The sequence below is a fragment of the Ascaphus truei genome, chromosome 16, assembly GCF_040206685.1.
Source record: "Ascaphus truei isolate aAscTru1 chromosome 16, aAscTru1.hap1, whole genome shotgun sequence".
Lineage (NCBI taxonomy): Eukaryota > Metazoa > Chordata > Amphibia > Anura > Ascaphidae > Ascaphus > Ascaphus truei.
The window spans coordinates 4,952,143-4,971,684 of record NC_134498.1 but is presented as its reverse complement, the minus strand read 5'-3'; the positions used below and the strand labels follow the sequence as shown (position 1 = coordinate 4,971,684).

The window sequence follows — 19,542 nt, the reverse complement described above, 5'->3', positions numbered from 1 at the left end:
AGGCTTACAGAAGGATAGTCACTTTTTACCAACAAGGATTTCAAAAGAAGTTGGGCAGGCAATGTACTAGCATATTTTTTTTTTTTTTTTAAACGGAGTATCCCTGCTTGGAGATGGATGCATCAAATATTTTAGGAGGTGGCTATGTTACAATGAGGATTATGGCTTTAGTCTTATGCAAGAAAACACCACGCCCTTAATTCGTCCAGCAGGCTTTGAATATTTATATGGGCGACAGTTTTTGGAATGTAAAAAGGTGTATGGGAGAGAGTTGAGAAAGGAGGGCCTGGGTTGAGTTCAATAACCCCTGTTCAAGAGAGTAGCAGTATAAATAGAAATATGGATAATTGTTTGCAGACTCAAAATAAGATGTTTGCCCTGAGACTGAGTGGTGCTAGGTATGCTGGTTTTTAGAGCTCGCCAACATTCCGTATATCAAAGCATTTCATGGAGTAGTCCAGAGAATGATTATATTAGGTGTGGGGCAAGTAGTTTGTAATGGACAGAGAGTAACATTTACATTAGACCACAAAAAAGAACAGAATTGGTGGTAAGTAGCAGTCTCATGAGAGATAGATAGGACACACAAGGCTGTTTGCCTTGTACTCCTTTAAAATATACTGAAATAAGGTAGTCAGTAGAATTGCCAAGTTGATGTCAAATTGTTGAGTAAATAATACAGGATCATACCCAGCTTTAATCTCCTGCATAACTCATACTACACTTGTTCATATTGTGCACTATATACAGTGGCGGTCGCCTTTATCCTAATGGGGCCGGATCTGCGTCGCTCTGATAATCGCGGGCAGATGCGTTTTTTTTTTGGTCCGGAGTGAATTGCGTTATTTTAGCGCTCGTAATATTAGCATTTTATTATCGCTGTCTGCAATACTGCAATACCGTCTAAAACCTCAGGGGGGCATTCGCGAGCTGCTGTCTTGGAAGTCTAATACTTCAGCAGCTCAACCTACGTCAGTACACAGTCTGCGTGTGCGCGCGGAGTAATTGTAAATTTGCATATTTACTGTATACAGGCATACCCCGGTTTAAGAACACTCACTAAGTTCACTCGCGAGTAAGTACATATCGCCCAATAGGCAAACGGGAGCTACGCATACGCCTGTCAGCACGTCCTGAACAGCACTACTGGCTTCCTACCTGTACTGAAGCTCTGTGCAAGCGGGGAGACTATAGAGCCTGTTACAAATGCGTTATTTACATCAGTTATGCACGTATATGACGATTGCAGTACAGTACATGTATCGATAAGTGGGGAAAAATAGTGCTTCACTTTAAGTACATTTTCACTTTGAACCCATTGTGTACGTTAATGCGGGGTATGCGTGTACATGCATTTGCAGTGCTGTATGTCTCATTTTTAAATTGTTGAAACGCATATGCGTGTACAGTACTGTAACAGTATCACATTTCGGCATATACAGCGCTCTCCCCCACACACACACACAGGATAATGTACTGCACTGTAGGGTATTTCAACTTCTTATCTTCTCTACAGTGCAGTATACCTCTCCCACACCATTCCTTTGAATGTGTGTCTTTCTGGTTTCAATCAATCTCATTCCTGCTTGACAGCTGATGATTACAGCGCATGCGCCTGTAAATTCACCACTGCTTGCTTGAGTGAGTGACCAAAAAAAAAATATATATATTTTTTTCTCCTCATTTTTTATTTTTTATTTGCTCCACAAGCCTGCAAAAACCATCTTGATATTACGATATTCAATCTGTGCTATAGCTTTTGACTGCACATGGTTGATTTGTGTGCTTTTTATGTACTGTATTTGGGGGTGTAGGGATCAAATTATCATGATGACCTGCCTTTTGAAATTATGTCATTTCTTTATAAAATATTTTACCAGGAAGTAATACATTTAGAGGTACCTCTCGTTTTCAAGTATGTCCTGGGCAGCACATTTCATTCTTTGAACTACTGCACAGCTAATCCTTCATGCAGCTGTACCACACACACACACACACACACACACGGCTCGCTCAAGGATTTGAAACTCTTATCGACTGACACCTCTACAGAGTCATTCATTTTCTGCACAAATATGCACACTATTAATGCAATGCTAAGCCCCTGCAATGCTTTCCTAAATTGTGTGCTTGAATTTCTACTAAACAGCATATCACCTGATATTCATCAGTACTAGTTTGCACAATAAACCACACACATGGCTAACAAGCAAATTAAAAAGCGTTAATAGACCAAACATTTTAGAGAAGAGGTTAACAGTTCTACTATACGAGAACTTTAACTGTAAATAGCCACATTTAAGACCAACAAAATTAAGTATTTTCTTTACCAAATTATGTTTTTTTTCCTTCTTTCCCATAAAGCTTTTAAAGTTGAACAGGGGGCTTAGACAGATTAAATCTCTTCAATAAACGCACATTTAAGAAAACTCCACCTGTGCCGATTTCATCTGATATTATGCAGTCCCTCACCTATATGCCACCTTGGTTTCAATGCATTAGGAGTGGCTTACAACACTGTCTTTTCCTATGCATATTTTACTGCATTAATTATCCAGATAATGGGGATTTATAGTAGTATTATACACCGATTTTAAAATCATATAACAAGTCATAAAATAAAAACAAAGAAACTAAGCTCAAGGGAAATGAGACAAACAAAATCACGTGGGCACTTTAATGAGAGTACATTAACACCACTGATAAGCATATTGCCCAAAAAAGTTATACACAAATAGGAAAAAAACAAAAAGACAAAAGGCACTTGATTACCTGAAATGTCAAATCATTTATGCTGGTGTGGTGCAACTTCACGTCCAGAAAGTCACATGTACATGTAAGCCAGACTTCAGGATAACAGTAATGAACAAAAATGCAGCCATTTAACAGAATGTAAAATGTGACATACTTCGAAACCCTGGGGTTTCCTCAACCATGCTTAACATCTTTATTGTCCTTGATGGCCACCTATGGTGGGAATTGCACATAGCCTGGATGTAAACTACAGTACACATCTGAGGTTTCATGAGCTTCAGCCTTTGACCATAACTAACTGCAGGAAGGTTTTGCAGAAGTTGTTACTAAGAGAAGCAATTTTGAACTACAAAAAAAAAAAAAAAAAAAAAAGTAGAATGTTTCTCTGTCTGCAATCCACATTAAAAGCAAGCGCTAATAGCATACAGTAGTATATATTGCTGTTAACCAGAAGGCTTAAAAAAAACACGGAACAACCTACAGTAATTAAAATGGTTTGTCCATCATTATGTCTGCGACTGAACGTAGTCCTGCAAGTATCAGAACCCACCAGGATCAATTCAAGGTAATTAAAAAGCATCTGCTCCTTGTGACCCTGAATGGGAAATACATTTGTCAGATGGTTTGGTCTTCTCCTGCCTTGATGTCAAGCCTACTTTGTGCTGTTATCAGGCTTTCATGCCGAGGAAGCGTGCAGTGTTCAGTACATCATCTCGGGTGAGATAGCAGCCACAAAGCTGCCGATATCCTGTGAAAGATTCCCGCCCGTGCAATACTCTCCAGTTATCAACAAACAGCACCTGCACGTAAAACAAGACAACAATGTAATACAGTGATAATGCTTCTCTAGCCAACGTTACCATATTACAACCTACTGTAGTGGTCCCTAAAATAAAAAAAATCGTCACTAATTTTACTTGGCAGCATGGGGTGTTGTATCTGTGTGTGATCTCTGTTTGAAGGATGTGGTGTATTTTGTGCCTGTGTGGGAGAAGGTTTGCATCTGCAGTATTAAGATATTTCTCCTTGCCCGTCCCCCACGTTCATTTTTTGCTGGTCCTCATATAGGAGCATTAATGGCCGTTTCATGGAAAAAAATGAACTCTTGTAAATTTAAAATTTCAAGGAAGTGATTTTCTTATTCCGTCAAATATTATCACTTAAAAATAACAGATTTCTAATTCTGTGGCATTTCTTCAAGAGGTTGTTTAAAAAAAAAAATATATATATATATATATATATATATATATATATATATATATATATATATATATATATATATATATATATATATATATATATATATATATATATATATATATATATATATATATATATATATATATATATATATATATATTTCAGTGGAAAAAAACCTCCAATGTCTCTTAATAGCAAACTCCACCAGGAATAGCAGGATGGCGTTCCTTTATCGAAGGAAACACTGCTATGGTGCAATTTTACAGCAATGACCTTCACCTTTCTTAAATATAAAGTGAAAGATAAGGAAATAGTCAGCACTCCAGAAGTTGTCTTAATGCAGGATCCGCATTATTTTCCCCCTTTAAAATAATACCACCTCTGGAGTGCAGACTATTGCTTTATCTATCTGAACACTGCTGTTTGTGGAAGTCTTTAGCACCCGGGGCAGATTACTTGCCCAACAATGAGCACTCCTTCAAACTGACCATTAAATATAAAGCGGCCACAAGTCCACGGCCATGTGTAGAAGTGGATAAGTCGGAGTTGCACACGTTTCGCTACAGATTAAAGGACAAATATGATTATCTGCAGTGAAATGCACATTTGGGTTTGTTCCAGAGATGTCGTTTAAAAAATAAAATGTGTTATGTTGTGCCAGGCTATAAAGCAAGCCAAGTAGTGGCTCCTATTCCTTGAACCATCACGTATCCCATTAAAGTAGGAGGCCGGTAGAATGGGCAAATAAGTAGTAATGGTCTAGACAGAATAGATGGCTACAGGTTTGAAGCAGGGGGTCTCCGGAGCTGACTTGTGTTAATTGCAGCTCTGTTGAACCCCTGCTTCCAGAGACTCTAACCTCCGTAGTAGTGCCAGTATCCCTGCAGGCAGAGAAACTGTGCTTAATCTAAATGGCGTTTAAAAATGTCCCACGGGCCAATAAGAAGCTGTCATCCAGTGTGGCTTCCTATTGGCCCGCATCAGCTGGACCTTTAAACTTTGGAGAGATACAGGCACCACTGAGATACGCATCTCTGGAAGCAAGGGGTCCCCAGAGCGGAATTTAACAGTTCAGCCAAGTATTTCAGTCAACTAAACTTATCATAGGTTTAACTCAATGGACATATATTTTTTCTTCTCAACCTCGTCTAGTATGTGACCTTACTAATAATGCTACAGAGTATAATGCTCTAGGAAGATTTCTCTTGTGAAACAAAGGCAGTTCTATAGTGCCATACACTATGAAGTGGCCACATGGGCTGTTTTCTCGGCCAAAACCGCCCCATTCAAGTCCATTGGGGTTTTTTTGCAGGGGAGGGGGGGGAGAGGAGAGAGTGTGAAAACAGCCACTTTGCATTATATAGAATTCTCCCCTAAGAGTGTAAAAAAAATCCCAGAAACCACAGATTACACTAAAAATGATGAACCAAAAGATCTCCCCCCTACAAGGGTCTTTTCCAAGAAATGATTCCCCAGTATCTCATCCCTGGGGCTCAGAGCACACGGCTTTGTCCACATGCCATAAAACTCGTGTTATTGAAGACACATGCAGTAATAACCACACAAATGTAAGATTACGGTGTGTAGTCATAGGACTAAAATTGGGGAAATGGCTGTAACCAATTCAGTTCAGTGACTCATTTGAAGACTACGATATATTTGCTTCTACTGTTTACACAAGCACACATTAAGTAACAGACATTCTAAACTGACAATTAAGGTGACAAAGCAGATAAACCATCGGTCACAGTGCCTGGTCTTTAAATGTACCTTCCATATTACTAGTCAATTAAAGCACTTCTATCCCGAGTCCTATTAAATTGAAAGCCTATTTTGGAATCACTGTGGGCTATTTACTATATCTTCCACTTCATCAACACCACAGTTTCCGGCTACCTTACCTGTCAATCAGCAAAAAAGAAAATAGACGAAAGGATACTTGAGAGAAGGGTGTAAAATATGTGAATGTTTTCTATCATAACTTATGGTAAGGCTAAAGGAATGTGTAAAAACGAAATACATGATACTCCTTCACCATCATCCTCACCCGCTTAAACACATCACGACACTATCTTTAATGGGATTACAAAGTTTACAGACAGTTTTTAACAAATGGATCAACGGGTTGAGTCATAATGTTCCAATACTTTAAATACAGAAAGTGGATTGTACAATATTGGAGAGAGGTCACATTAACATTAGAAGGAAAATATCAATAGAGCAATTGAGACATCAACTCAATGATACATCACAACAAAAACAAAAATGCAATTACTCATCAACACTTAAATCTGATTAAAATGTTGTTTATATTGCTTTATTCTTAGGCAGGGGACCAGGGACCCCATCGCTATGAAGCAACCCACATAAATTACTTAGATCTGCTTTCCAAATGGAAGGAATTAAAGTGATTTTTGTTGCAATATCAAAGTGACAATAACATTATTCCACTTACTTGATAAAGGTCATGCCATCGCCTTCAAACATTATCGTTGCACTTTTGCGTATCTAGAAAATGTTCTAAACTATTTCGAATATACAATACGTATCGCTCTTATTGTGGGCTTATACCTAGCTGAAGAATGAAGCAAGATATCTAAATATGCAATGATGCGGGCCGAGCTATACAGCTGTTAATCACAAAATAAAAATGGCAGACATGTGACCCAAAAATGTTTTACCTTTTTTTATTCTAAAGAAATATTGATCTACTTCACAATTTCATGATAATTTTCCTGATCACAGACCTTAAGGCAAGGGTTTTGGACTAGCGAAGTGAGTCGAAATGAGTTTGTGTTTCCCACCTTAAGGAGAATTGTTAGCGTTTGAAACCTCACCATAGACAACCGGACAATCAAATATAACAGTGTAAAGTACATGCTTCTTCTAGAATAGAAATGACCTAACTTCTCTGCATACCAGCATTAACTTGCAAAAAGCAACTCTAATTTTTTTCTCAATCTTACTATCCAACTCACCTTCCCAGGTTTCAATTTCACCCACAGTTCATTCTCCGGCCTTCTCAGCTCATTGGTCAAAGTGCGATGTGCAATATACCAACGGCGAACCACATCATAAGGTGCTGTATTAATAACAGCACGGTCGTAGTTGTTGTACCTGGAAAAAATAAATAAATAAAAAAACACAGTGGGTATGAGTCTTAATCTAACCAAGACATGGGGTTCTCAACTCCAGTCCTCAAGAAACCCCCAGCAGGTCAGGTTTTAGGGATTTCCCTGTGTCAGCACAGGTGGTTCAATTAGTCCCTGCTTCAGCACAGGTGGCTTAGTTGTCGGTTGAGCCATATGTGCTGAAGCTGGGATATCCTGAAAACCTGACCTGTTGGGGGGGGGGGGGGGGGGGAGGGGCGCCTTGAGGGCTGAAGTTGAGAACTCCTGAACTAAGGGGTAATAATAGCACCATGAATTGCGATTTCCACTTCAACCCAGCGCGATTGGTAATTTCCAATTGCAGTATAACTTCTCTGTTTGGCAGTGCGATTGTTGGTATTGGAGCTGGCTTTTGTCGGCTGGCAAATGTGAAATTGGGGAACCAGCGAAATCCCCATTATATGCTGCAACTGAAACGTAGAGTTTTGGGCTGATAAATTAGCTTTTGCAAAGTCTGCTGTGCCCTCCTCTATATCCTTCATTGTAAATAGTACGGAACACGTGAACTTAATCTGGCTGGTTTCTAGATTTGGCTAAAATTGCATTTCATATTTTGGGCCTCATGCAGAGAGCATCGTTATTTCAAAACTCGCCATTTTTTGTTCAATTTCCCTCAGAAAACGGCATAAAATGGCGAGTTGCGAAAAACGCGCCATTTTTTTATTTCTATGTTTAAAACTCGCCTCGCGGCTGGCGAGAACCTCAATCGCGCCATTTTTAAAACTCTCCGAATGCAGAGAGGTGCGAACGGCAAGTAGCGGCTGTTCGCGCCAAAAAAAGGCGCGATTCTCGCATTTTTGCCGCGCCACGAAAATATGGCAAGATGGCGCTCGCCGCCTATAGTAAAGGGGAAAAAAAAGGCGCGAATTTGTTTTTACACGTTTCTGAAGCGCGCATCTCGCCAATTTAAACTCGCCACACGCATCCATGTTAAACATAGCAGAATTCGCACTTTTCTGCATATGGAGAATAAAACTCTCCAAAAAAGCTAATTTTTATGAAATTCGCCATTTTTAAAATTCTATGCTCTCTGCATGAGGCCCACAGTTGCTTTACGACTATTTCCTTTGTGTAAATGACAGCCAATTAAAAGCCCTCAGATGGGCTCAGAAAGAGTCCTGCATAATCTCACAAGGTTTCACATTCCCTTCAGTATTGTTCTTATTCAAAGTGTGCTTAAATCTGCTGCATTATGGTGAATATGTCCAGCAGTTTTGGGTCTGATGTCCCAGAATGCACGTCATTACCCAGAATCCCTGGCAGCAGTCAAAGCACTGTTTGCTAAGCAATAATGGGGAAAGACAGGGTTGCAGATCTGAGACACAAATTCACCACAAGTGGTATTTGTATTTACTCAGTCTCATGATACATAGCATTGCTATGCCGGAAGCATGGTCTGCGTTACCTTCAAGAACTTTGAGAAGCTTCTGACCCAATATGCAAGGTTAAAACTGCAAAAAGGTGCCAGTGAAGAAGTTATTGTACAACAGAAGGCAGCGGTGCTACGACTCTTAATAATGTCCAATTACAGTAAAAAACAAAAAAGGATGAATAGATTAACCCTAAACCCTACTAGCAGAAAGACCAAAACCAGCAATAAAAAGGTATGAGTACTCTTCAGAAAATAATTTGCTAGATTAAGGGCAGATTATAAATTGTTGATATCCAAGGTTCTTTCATATTCAAGCACAGAGTCGGAGTGGGTTAGCAGGTTTATGGTCTGGATCCCCATATAAAGAGGTAGTTAAGAACCACTGTTTACAACATGAGCTGTACTGTATGCGAGGAGACAAATTTACCATTCTCTATTTAGAGGAATAAATATACACACCTGATCATATAGAGCTCTTTATTCCATGGGTAAACATTCAACACAGGCCCAATCCCCACCATGTGGTTATGACATCTTCTTACGTTCTCGATGTACTCGTGTTTCAGGGGTACATTGCTGAGCAGGTCAAAATCCAAAGCGTGATGTTGACGGACCTGATCAGCTGCATAGAAGCCATCCACTAACAGTGTGCGTCCACCGGTACCCTCATGCCTTAGGCAGTGGAAAAGCTGCATGCTGCAATAGAAAAGCATGTGCCAACAATATAGTTTATTGCAAAACGATTAAAAAGTACCTAAAAACATATTGTACAAGAGATATGGTACAGTGTCTGCCTTTATTTAACTTTGCATTTTTCCTGAACTGTATTGTTGGTTCTAAAAAGGTGCTAATAACATTTAAATTCTATATGATAAATTGTCGGTTGCACTGGTACGCTGCTTCTGAAAAACACACACACACACACACACACACACTATACTCCGTGCTTTACAAAAAAGAGACAATACAGTACAGGGAATTAACACACAAAACAGTCTATAATTATCCCCACTTGTTATTTGTTTTACTTAAGTAATTTGCAATGTTGTCCTGTAACACTGTAGATATGTTCCAACATTGTGAATACAAAACATGTTTTATTACCCATGTTTTTAGGTTGCATTAATGGTAATAGCCATGTCGATCCTGGAGAAAATTATATATTATGCAGGCTAATATAGCATTTACTAAACCATACAAAAGCTTATTTACTGGTATTCTATTATGCACCTTTTATGGACACAATTTGTACAAAAATAAATAATAATAAAAATTGTAAGTGTTTCAAATAACCGGTGACTTTTTCCACAAACTCTCACAACTGTCTCGTTACCAAATGATCAGGATCTGTTGGGAAAACTAAAAATAATTCAGAAAAAAAACGAGTCATTTAAAAAAAATGTGGCTAGCCCAATGTTACATATTGCACTAAAATAAAAAAAAATAAAAACACAACTTCTTTACCTTTTTTATTTTTGTTTCACAATTTAAAATTCCAGCAGGAAAGCCTATCTAAATGGTATAACAAATATGATTAACAATACATCAGTTAATATGTATGTCTTTATTTATATAGCGCCATTAACGTACATAGCACTTCACAGCAGTAATATACATGAAACTCATATAAATAAATAATATAAATAACACGTGACAATCAAATAAATAATATAAACACAAGGAGAGAATTGCTTCAGACATAAAAGTAACATTTAGGAAAAGGACTCCCTGCTCCAAAGAGCTTACAATCTAATTTGCTGGTATTTATTTTATTTATAAAATGTTTTACCAGGAAGTAATACATTAGAGTTACCTCTCGTTTTCAAGTATGTCCTGGACATAGGTAAGATGACAAATACATGGTTAAAAATACAGTTACATAAGTGAACAGGGTATACATTATATACAAGACATTGCACACACAGTTAAAGATAATACATATATTATAGGCGTATGTAACAGTTACAGACCAGATTAAAATGTGACACAGCCTTCGTTTTTTAAAAACTTAAACTGGTGGTGGATGTGAGTCTCCGGTAGGTTTTTCCAGTTTTGGGGTGCACGGTAAGAGAAGGAGGAGCGGCCGGATACTTTGTTGAATCTTGGGACCATGAACAGTCTTTTGGAGTCAGAATCAGATAAGTGCTGCATGTGATATGGGTTAGGAGCTTGCTCAGATAGATGGGTAGCTTGTCCAGAAAGTAATTGAAGGCAAGACAGGAAAGGTGAACTTTGCGCCTAGACACAAGTGATGATCAATCTAGTTCTTTGAGCATTTCGCAGTGATGTGTGTTGTAGTTGCATTGGAGAACAAAACAGCATATTGAATTGTAGAGGGTGTCAAGTTTGCTAAGGTGGGTTTGGGGAGCCGAGCCGTATATTATGTCTCCATAGTCGATAACTGGCATTAGCATCTGCTGTACGATATGCTTTCTGACCAGCAGACATACGGAGGATTTGTTTCTGTAAAGTACACCTATTTTGGCATAGGTTTTGGATGTCAGGGTATCAATGTGCATCCCGAATGTTAAATGGGAGTCAAACCATATGCCCAGGTATTTAAAACTAGTAACAGGAGTTAGGGCGGTGTTAGCGTTGGTTCTGATCTGGAGCGCAATCACTGGAAGCTTTGAAAATTTAGTCTTGGTCCCAAATACCATTGTTACAGTCTTGTCAGTGTTTAAAAACAGCTTGTTTTGGGAAATCCAGTTTGAGTCTCAAAGTCAGATTGAAGTATGTGTTCAAGGTCAGAGAGGCTATGGCTGTGTGCATAAAGGATTCTATCAACTGCATAGATGTTTATTGAAGCTTCCTTACAAGCTGTGGGAAAATAATTGATGAACACTGAGAAGAGTAGGGGCCACAGAACAGAGCCTTGCGGGACACCACAGGTGATATCCAAGGGGTTGGAAGAATGTAATACAGAGACACAAGCGACAGGGTACCTACTGTAGAAGCTCTGCGCAAGATCAGCAGGGAATTACAACACATTCTCCAGGAAGATACAAGACTGCAACAGGTCTTCCTTGAAACACCCATATTATTATCATACAGACAACCTCATAATCTAAAGGAAATGATGGTGAGGAGTAAAGTATTCAAGGAGACAAATGGTTTCCAGAATGTTTCAACAGAAAGTTCCAGCAGCTCCAACTTGGTCCCTATTTTGTACTCTCTCCATACATTTCCAATTAAACCTACAGTAGGAGACATTATACTGAGACTGATGGACCATTTGGTCAGTGACGGCAGTATTTATGGCATACTGTAGATTTCACTGGTCGAAAAACAGTCTAATAAGAACAGAAGACATACTTGAAGCATGTAAAATTCAGTGTTGCTTACATTTACAGTTGTTTTTTTAAGTAGTAGATTTATTAGTGTTCTATTTGATATACCTATATTCTATTAAATGTAGGGAAAGAGGAGAGAGTGCACGCCCCATAGCATAACGTACATTTATTGATGGGAAAATAGGACAAGGGAGGGGGAGGAATAGCACTCACAAGGATAGGTTAAAATTAGGCAATTGTGAATATAATATCACCACCAGCCGGATGTCTTCACACCACCTCCGCAGTCAGAGTCACACATCATGGGTTCACAGAACACCACGGTCCGCTGGAGGGCTGGATAACACCTGGAAATATCCTCAAGGCGTCTGCTTGGAGTCTCAGTGTAGTCTCCTAGATGGTAAAGCTGAAGATCTGCTCCGCATGTGGTTCTGGCTCAAACACACGCTGCGTGATGACGTAATGTTGTGCGTGCAGTGACGCTCCCTAACGCGTTTCATCACACATGGGCAACTTTCTCAAAGGGAATACAGTGAGCCCATTGGCTGCTTATTTAGGCCACATAAATATTACTAGCTCTCATTGGTTGAACTTGTTGACAGACAGATTCTAGCACCAATCGATGCCTCTCAATGGCTTATAATTCGTTCCTAAAAATGGTACATTGCGATATTAATCATGGAAAGAGACTGGGTATATGCCAACTGAAATATAAACCAGGTAGTACCTAAAAAACACCATCTTAATACAAAGATTAATAAAATAACGGTTAAAATAAATAATAGTAGCTAGTAATGCACTCCTGTACATTATATACTTTAGTTGTGGTAACTATTGTTGGTATTAGTCAATACTAAATCAGTACTGAATAAAGTGCAACCTATATACTACAATAAAATAAAAGGGGCACGGGACATGATAAGGTTCAGAAAATTGCTGATGGAATACACACACACACACACACACACACACACACAGTGAAACCAAAATAACAATTCATTATATAAATGCCTGGTTATATAACACACCTCAATGGTAATAATATTATAGCTAACACACATGTACTAGAACTAGATAAAGATACTCATATCATAGCGCATAGACCACAAAAGTCTAATTTATTGTGATCTATGCGCAATGATATATGATACATGAGTATCTTTATCTAGTTCTAGTAGTGTGTGTTAGCTTGTGTTGCATACGACTGGTTCTTATACCTTTTCCTTCATTTATTGCAATTTTTGTACTGTTTGTTTTACACAATTGATAGAATTTTCCTAAATTATCACATTATAGTCATCACCTCACATCAATTAATAGAAATCCTAGCTTTTGGCACTACTATACACGTTGTTTGTTTTGCTTCTATTAAATGTGTCTTCGAGAATGAGAGATATAGAGCGATAGATAGGAGATACATATCTACTGTTGTGTGAAAAAGAAAGTACACCCTCTTTGAATGCTATGGTTTTACATATCAAGACATCATAACAATCATCTGTTACTTAGCAGGTCTTAAAATTAGGTAAATACAACCTCGGATGAACAACAACACAACATATTATATCGTGTCATGATTTATTTAACAAAAATAATGTCAAAATGGAGAAGCCATGTGTGAAAAACTAAGCCCCCCTATCTTGCTTTTTTTTCTCCATATTGTGTTTTTCCTTATGTTTCATGTGTTTTTTTTCCCCCTTCTCCTTCTTCCCCTCCACCAGTCACATTGAGACATTTCCCATGGTGACACTTTATTTTTTGCTCATACATTTCCTAAGTATACCTTATGATTAATAGCTTGTAGAACCACCTTTAGCAGCAATAACTTGAAGTAATCGTTTTCTGTATGACTTTATTATGTCTCTCACATCGTTGTGGAGGAATTTTGGCCCACTCTTCTTTACAACGTTGCTTCAGTTCATTGAGGTTTGTGGGCATTTGCTTATGCACAGCTCTCAAGGTCCAGCCACAGCATTTCAATCGGATTGAGGTCTGGACTTTGACTGGGCTATTGCAACACCTTGATTCTTTTCTTTTTCAGACATTCTGTTGTAGATTTGCTGGTTTGCTTGGGATCGTTGTCCTGCTGCATGACCCAATTTCTGCCAAGCTTTAGCTGTCGGACAGATGGCCTCACATTTGACTCTAGAATACTTTGATATACAGAGGAGTTTATGGTCGACTCAATGACTGCAAGGTTCCCAGGTCCTGTGGCTGCAAAACAAGCCCAAATCATCACCCCTCCACCACCGTGCTTGACAGTTGTTATGAGGTGTTAGTGCTGATATGCTGTGTTTAGTTTTCGCCAAATGTGGCGCTGTGCATTATGGCCAAACATCTCCACTTTGGTCTTGTCTGTCCAAAGGACATTGTTGTAGAAGTCTTGTGGTTTGTTCAGATGCAACTTTGCAAACCTAAGCCGTGCTGCCATGTTCTTTTTAGAGAGAAGAGGCTTTCTCCTGGCAACCCTACCAAACAAACCATGCTTGTTCAGTCTTTTTCTAAATGTACTGTCATGAATTTTAACATTTAACATGCTAACTGAGGCCTGTAGAGTCTGAGATGTAACTCTTGGATATTTTGCAATTTCTCTGAGCATTGCACTGTCTGACCTTGGGGTGAATTTGCTGGGATGTCCACTCCTGGGACAATTGTCAACTGTCTTGAATGTTTTCCAATTTTGAATAATCTCTCTCACAAGTAGAATGATGGACTTTATATTGTTTGGAAATGGCCTTATAACCCTTCCCAGTTTGATGGGCAGCAACAATTGCTTCTCTAAGATCATTGCTGATGTCTTTCCTCCTTGGCATTTTGTTAACAAACACCTGAATGCTCAAGAACAGCAAACTGCTAAAACTTCGGCTTTTATAGAGGTGGTCACACTTGCTGATGATCAATTAATCAAGGGCATTAGCAGCACCTGTCTGTTACTTAGCATTTTAATTCCTATGGAAGCAGTATGGGTGTACTTACTTTTTCACACATGGCTTCTCCATTTTGGCTTTATTTTTGTTAAATAAATCACGACACGGTGTAATATGTCATGTGTTGTTGTTCATCTGAGGTTGTATTTACTTAATTTTAAGACCTGCTAAGGAACAGGTGATTGTTATGATGCCCCGATATGTAAAACCATAGAATTCAAATAGGGTGTACTTTCTTTTTCACACCACTGTATACAGTACACATACACACAATACTACTGCTATACAACACTATACTGTCTCTTAATTTATGGATTTCACAATAAATTATATTAGTTTAGGCAAGCAACAGACTAGGACCCACGGTCATCTTGCTTTCTAATTTAAAAACAATCATAAATATAAATATGTAAAACCTTAGAGTTAGTTTAAAAAAATACACTTGTGTACCTATGTCATTAAATACTGTACATTTCTTTAAAGAAGGATTTCAATACCATTGGACTTTGTCCAAACAAAAAAAGTTATTCTAACCTAGAAGAACCTTATGCAAAACAAAGGAACAAAAATGTGCTGCAATAAGTCGTCACTCACCCACAGGGTTCTTGGAAGTAGGTGGTGTCCGTGTGGCGATCCAGGGCTAGTTTTGTGTATGCTGTGTCCCCCCGCGAGAAGTCGGAGGTAAGATCCCACATCTTACCATAAATTGTCTCCCTGCAAATTTGCATTACAATGTGAGTTACACCACAGCAATTTAGCAGAAGGTATATTGTAAAGGTGAAAAATAACCTGTGGGAGATTATGCTGGAAAGCTTTCCGTGTTTAGGCAAAAGAAGCAACTAAAATAACCTCTTTAATGAGTATTTAAAAAATGAATCCTCTCCATAAAAGATACGCTGTTGATGGCTGGAAATGCAGATTCTGCTTCATGTCTGGTTGTAATTCTTAATAACAGAAGGAAGCAATGAATGAGGTGGAGTTTGTTTCTCCACCGGTGCCCTGCTTCTACTCTCCAAATGAGCTTCCGAAGCTGCCTGCAATGGGACACAGGATACTGGGAGTGATGGACCATTTGGTCTGAATACGGTCATTATTTAAGTTCATAATGTTCATTGCAAAACCATTCCTATCAAGTACTGTTGAATCACCCTCTTTTTTATATAGTCAGAACAGGCATCTCCTCTCTTAACAGCCATAAATGTCAGCTTGGCAGTCTACATGGCAATTGCACTTTCAGGAGTAACCACCACCACTTACAGAACTTCTATATAGTTTGGAAACCCCAGTCCCATAATGTGTACAGTATTGTGCGTTAAAACGGTAACAAGTTCTTATTAACCATGCTAGCAATATTCATTTGGTTATATTCTGACTGGTATTGTGATATCCTATTGTTGCAAATGATTTCTATAGATTTAATCTGTGTGATTTCTGTAGCCATGAAGCATTATGCATGATAGCACTGTATTTTATACGACAGTTCACTTAATATGGGGGAAAAAAAAAACTGAACAACTTCAACACAAATGAGGCTAATGTATGGCGCTGTCAGTTCTGATAGTGACCACGCCTCCCGCAGCACTGTCAGTTTGGTTTATCGATGCCCAATTCTTGAAAGGGCGAAGATTGCCATACTCAGTACTGTGTGACATTTTTATTTTTAATCTTACAATTATCTTTTAACAGTCCTCTTTCCTGTATACTTTCAGGAGTAACTGGTTCCATATCTAACTTGATAGCATATGTTTCGAATGATTGTGATACACTCAGTCAGGATTACCACTGACTTTTATGGATAGGCCGAGTTAAACAGAAGTCCATATTCACAACACTAAAATAGGCTAGTGGAGAAGTTTCACATGATTCAAAACATCTACATTACAATATGAATTAACTCTGTATTCTATTTAAATTACAATATTTCATTATTTTTAAAGACTGCCATGATCTTTTAAACCCAATTCCATATGTCTCTTATATCACTGCTCAATAGGGGGAAACAAATACTAAAATGTTAATGCATTGATCGTATTAATTCTTTAGAAGTTTGATGACCTCAAGAGTGTTCATTATTACCAATAACATGGTTCACATATATACCCAATGCCATTTACTGTACCTAATGTGGCTGATTCTCTCTGCCACGCTCTCTGTATCCTCCCGGGTTGCAGGAACATCGTCGACAAAGGCAATGCCATACAGCAAGAAATTCTGCAGAAAGTCTTTCAGCCCCTCGTCTGTTTCTAGGAAGTTCTGGAAGCTGACGGACGGCACATCCACCTCTTTGTAGATCTTTGTATTCCAAAGTATCCGAGGTTGGACAAGCTGGTGTTTCTGTCCTTCAAAGCTATTCTGTACTAACCATTCTAGTCCATACCGGGTCATGTGACCATCCGGCCCTTTGAAAACACAAGTGTAAGTGTAAATCGTCTCTGATCTTTATAACCTTTTTACATTGTAAGGCACCCCATGTACTTAAAAATAGATATAAAAATGTATTCTGCAGCAAATATTCAAACTTCGATTGGAACCTTCATTAAGATTGATATCAAGTCTTGATAAAAAATAAAATAAAAAATAAAAAGTCCCAATTCATGTCCAAAAGGTTGACTATGGAATAAAAAATTAAATATTTATATTTCTACATCGCCCAAACCAGCAGCCTAGAAGAATAAATACAAGCACACGAGTCATACGGGTAAAGAGTTATAGTATTGTAGCCTAAAATCACCAAAGTTTTTCTCCTATTGTAGAACCTTCATCAGGGTCGCATTCATTCTTTCAGTTTGCTGGTTTCGGTGATATATTTCATATTAATTAATTTATGATACATGCACACTATTAGAAAAAGAAAAAAACAACATTGCACAACGCTCATAGTAAAGCAAGTATATATTAAATGTTCCAATCAATGTAACAGGTAAGTATTAAGCGTACAAAGAAGTTCTTTTACGCATTTCATGTAACTCCAACATGGGTCTCCTGCACCGGAGAGGAAGATCAGATGACACCGTTAGAACTTGGACTAGATCTGCTGACGGACCCTCCGACACACTGCAAAGTGACCCGCATCGAGCAGGAAGAGAACACAGCAAACGTGTCTTCACCAATGTAGAAGGGGAAGGGAATTCTCCTAATTAGGTAGTCAGCAGCCAATGTCCATGGCGGTATGAATAAAAACTGCTTTAAAAAAAAAAACCCTTGCGCAGCAAACAGAGTAACCTTAAGACTGACTCCACCACGTGGAGCGTGGTCATGCGGGTTAGTCAAGGAATCATGGAGTTACATAGCCGGCAAATCAGGGTATAATGAAATACTGGTGCATGCAAAGAAAAACATCCAGCCCAACACACTATAATGACGCCATCACGCAGCAGCTAAAGACTTCACAGTATAGCACCAGACAAAGTGGCCGTACTGGGTAGTCAGAGCCGATTTTATGCTGCACGTTGGTGGTGGGGTCAGACAAAATGGTAAAGCGCAAAGTGAACAATCCGACGCGTTTCGTAGTACGTAGACTACTTCATCAGGGATTGGCATCGAATCAGACCATTTGAACCCTGCAATGTAAGCTGATTGGTCGGGCAAGGGGGGTGTGCACGGCCAATTTGATATACTTACTTTACTATGAGTGCTGTGCGCTGTTTTTTCTTTTTTCTCCTAGTACCTGAGGTGTTGAGCATCTCATGAACAGCTGCAGGCAACTGTATATACACTCTTAAGGTTCTGTTTATCGACACTGTTACCTTACTATATCTATACATCTTCCACTGACTCAAGTACCAGTTTTTTTGATACTTAATCTTTAGTCACTGCTTTAGTCACTATTAACGGTTTGTTTCCCACTGTGATTAACTTAAACAATAGTTGCGGACTTTATCACTTCTTTTTAAAGACAAATAATACTACAGTAATAGTTTGCATGAAAAAGGGCGTGCCAGTTTTCTTTTGCTGATGTAAAAAAATACACACACACACCAAAGATGTTAGGCAGCTTTCTGCCCCGTTTTAGGTCAGAAAGTGCAGGAATAGTGCAAAATGATCCATTCCACGGCTTCACATTTACTCAGGCTGGTGGATGGAAAATCCAGACCACAGATTACAATGTGTCTAGTTCTCCCTCACCTGCTCTCCTAATCACTAGCACAGGTATTTAGAGCAGAGAGGGTTGCTTTTCAGTCTCTCTTCTTAGAGCCTGGGGGTGTCGCTGCTCCCCTGTATCCAGTTCGGGGAGGACGCCCCCCTTCAAGTATCACAGTACCAAAGGATTTGCCTGGACAGAAGCCCGAGTTAAGCAACATAATACTTTGTATGATCCTGTTTTTGTATAATTAACCCTAGAAGACTGTGTCGGGAAGATCCCAGACAGGCGTCAGCGCTACAAAAGAGGGGCGTTTGTCACAACACACACACACACATACATACATACATACATACATACATACATACATACATACATATATATACACACATACATACACACTTATTTATTTACACTCCCTCCCCCCCATGGTACTTCCATGTGAGATCACACGGATCTGTGACCTGAGTTTATAAAATATACCACTATGTTGAAGCAGTGCAAGAAGTGCTGGCTATGTCCCCTACTCACAGGTCAGGTACAGCGTGGTCTCGTCCGCCCGCACCTGCGTGGGTTTGATGTCAAGCTCCACACTGGCTGTATCAAGGCTTCGCTGTTTGGTTTTCTCATTGTAACAGGTAGCAGAGCGACAGTGATCCCGCAGCCACACGTAGTCGAAGCGCATGTGGGCTCCAGCGTAACTTAGCTCTGCAAAAATGGAAGGAACACATTTGACATCAAGGTC

The 19,542-nt window shown here is 39.0% G+C and overlaps 1 protein-coding gene across 3 annotated transcripts in view; it reads right to left on the bottom strand.

The window, feature by feature from the left end:
• Positions 1 to 2,663: 2,663 nt before the first annotated feature.
• TMLHE (trimethyllysine hydroxylase, epsilon) overlaps positions 2,664 to 19,542 on the bottom strand; it is a 32,369-nt gene continuing 15,490 nt past the window's right edge. For all 3 annotated transcript variants that reach the window (XM_075572715.1, XM_075572716.1, XM_075572714.1), the window contains 6 exons: positions 19,329 to 19,505; positions 16,836 to 17,115; positions 15,311 to 15,430; positions 8,956 to 9,192; positions 6,933 to 7,071; positions 2,664 to 3,554 (listed from right to left, as the gene is read on the bottom strand). In XM_075572715.1, the coding sequence (XP_075428830.1) occupies positions 3,423 to 3,554; positions 6,933 to 7,071; positions 8,956 to 9,192; positions 15,311 to 15,430; positions 16,836 to 17,115; positions 19,329 to 19,505 (1,085 nt within the window). In that variant the 3' untranslated portion in view covers positions 2,664 to 3,422. The remainder of the gene's footprint in view (positions 3,555 to 6,932; positions 7,072 to 8,955; positions 9,193 to 15,310; positions 15,431 to 16,835; positions 17,116 to 19,328; positions 19,506 to 19,542) is intronic.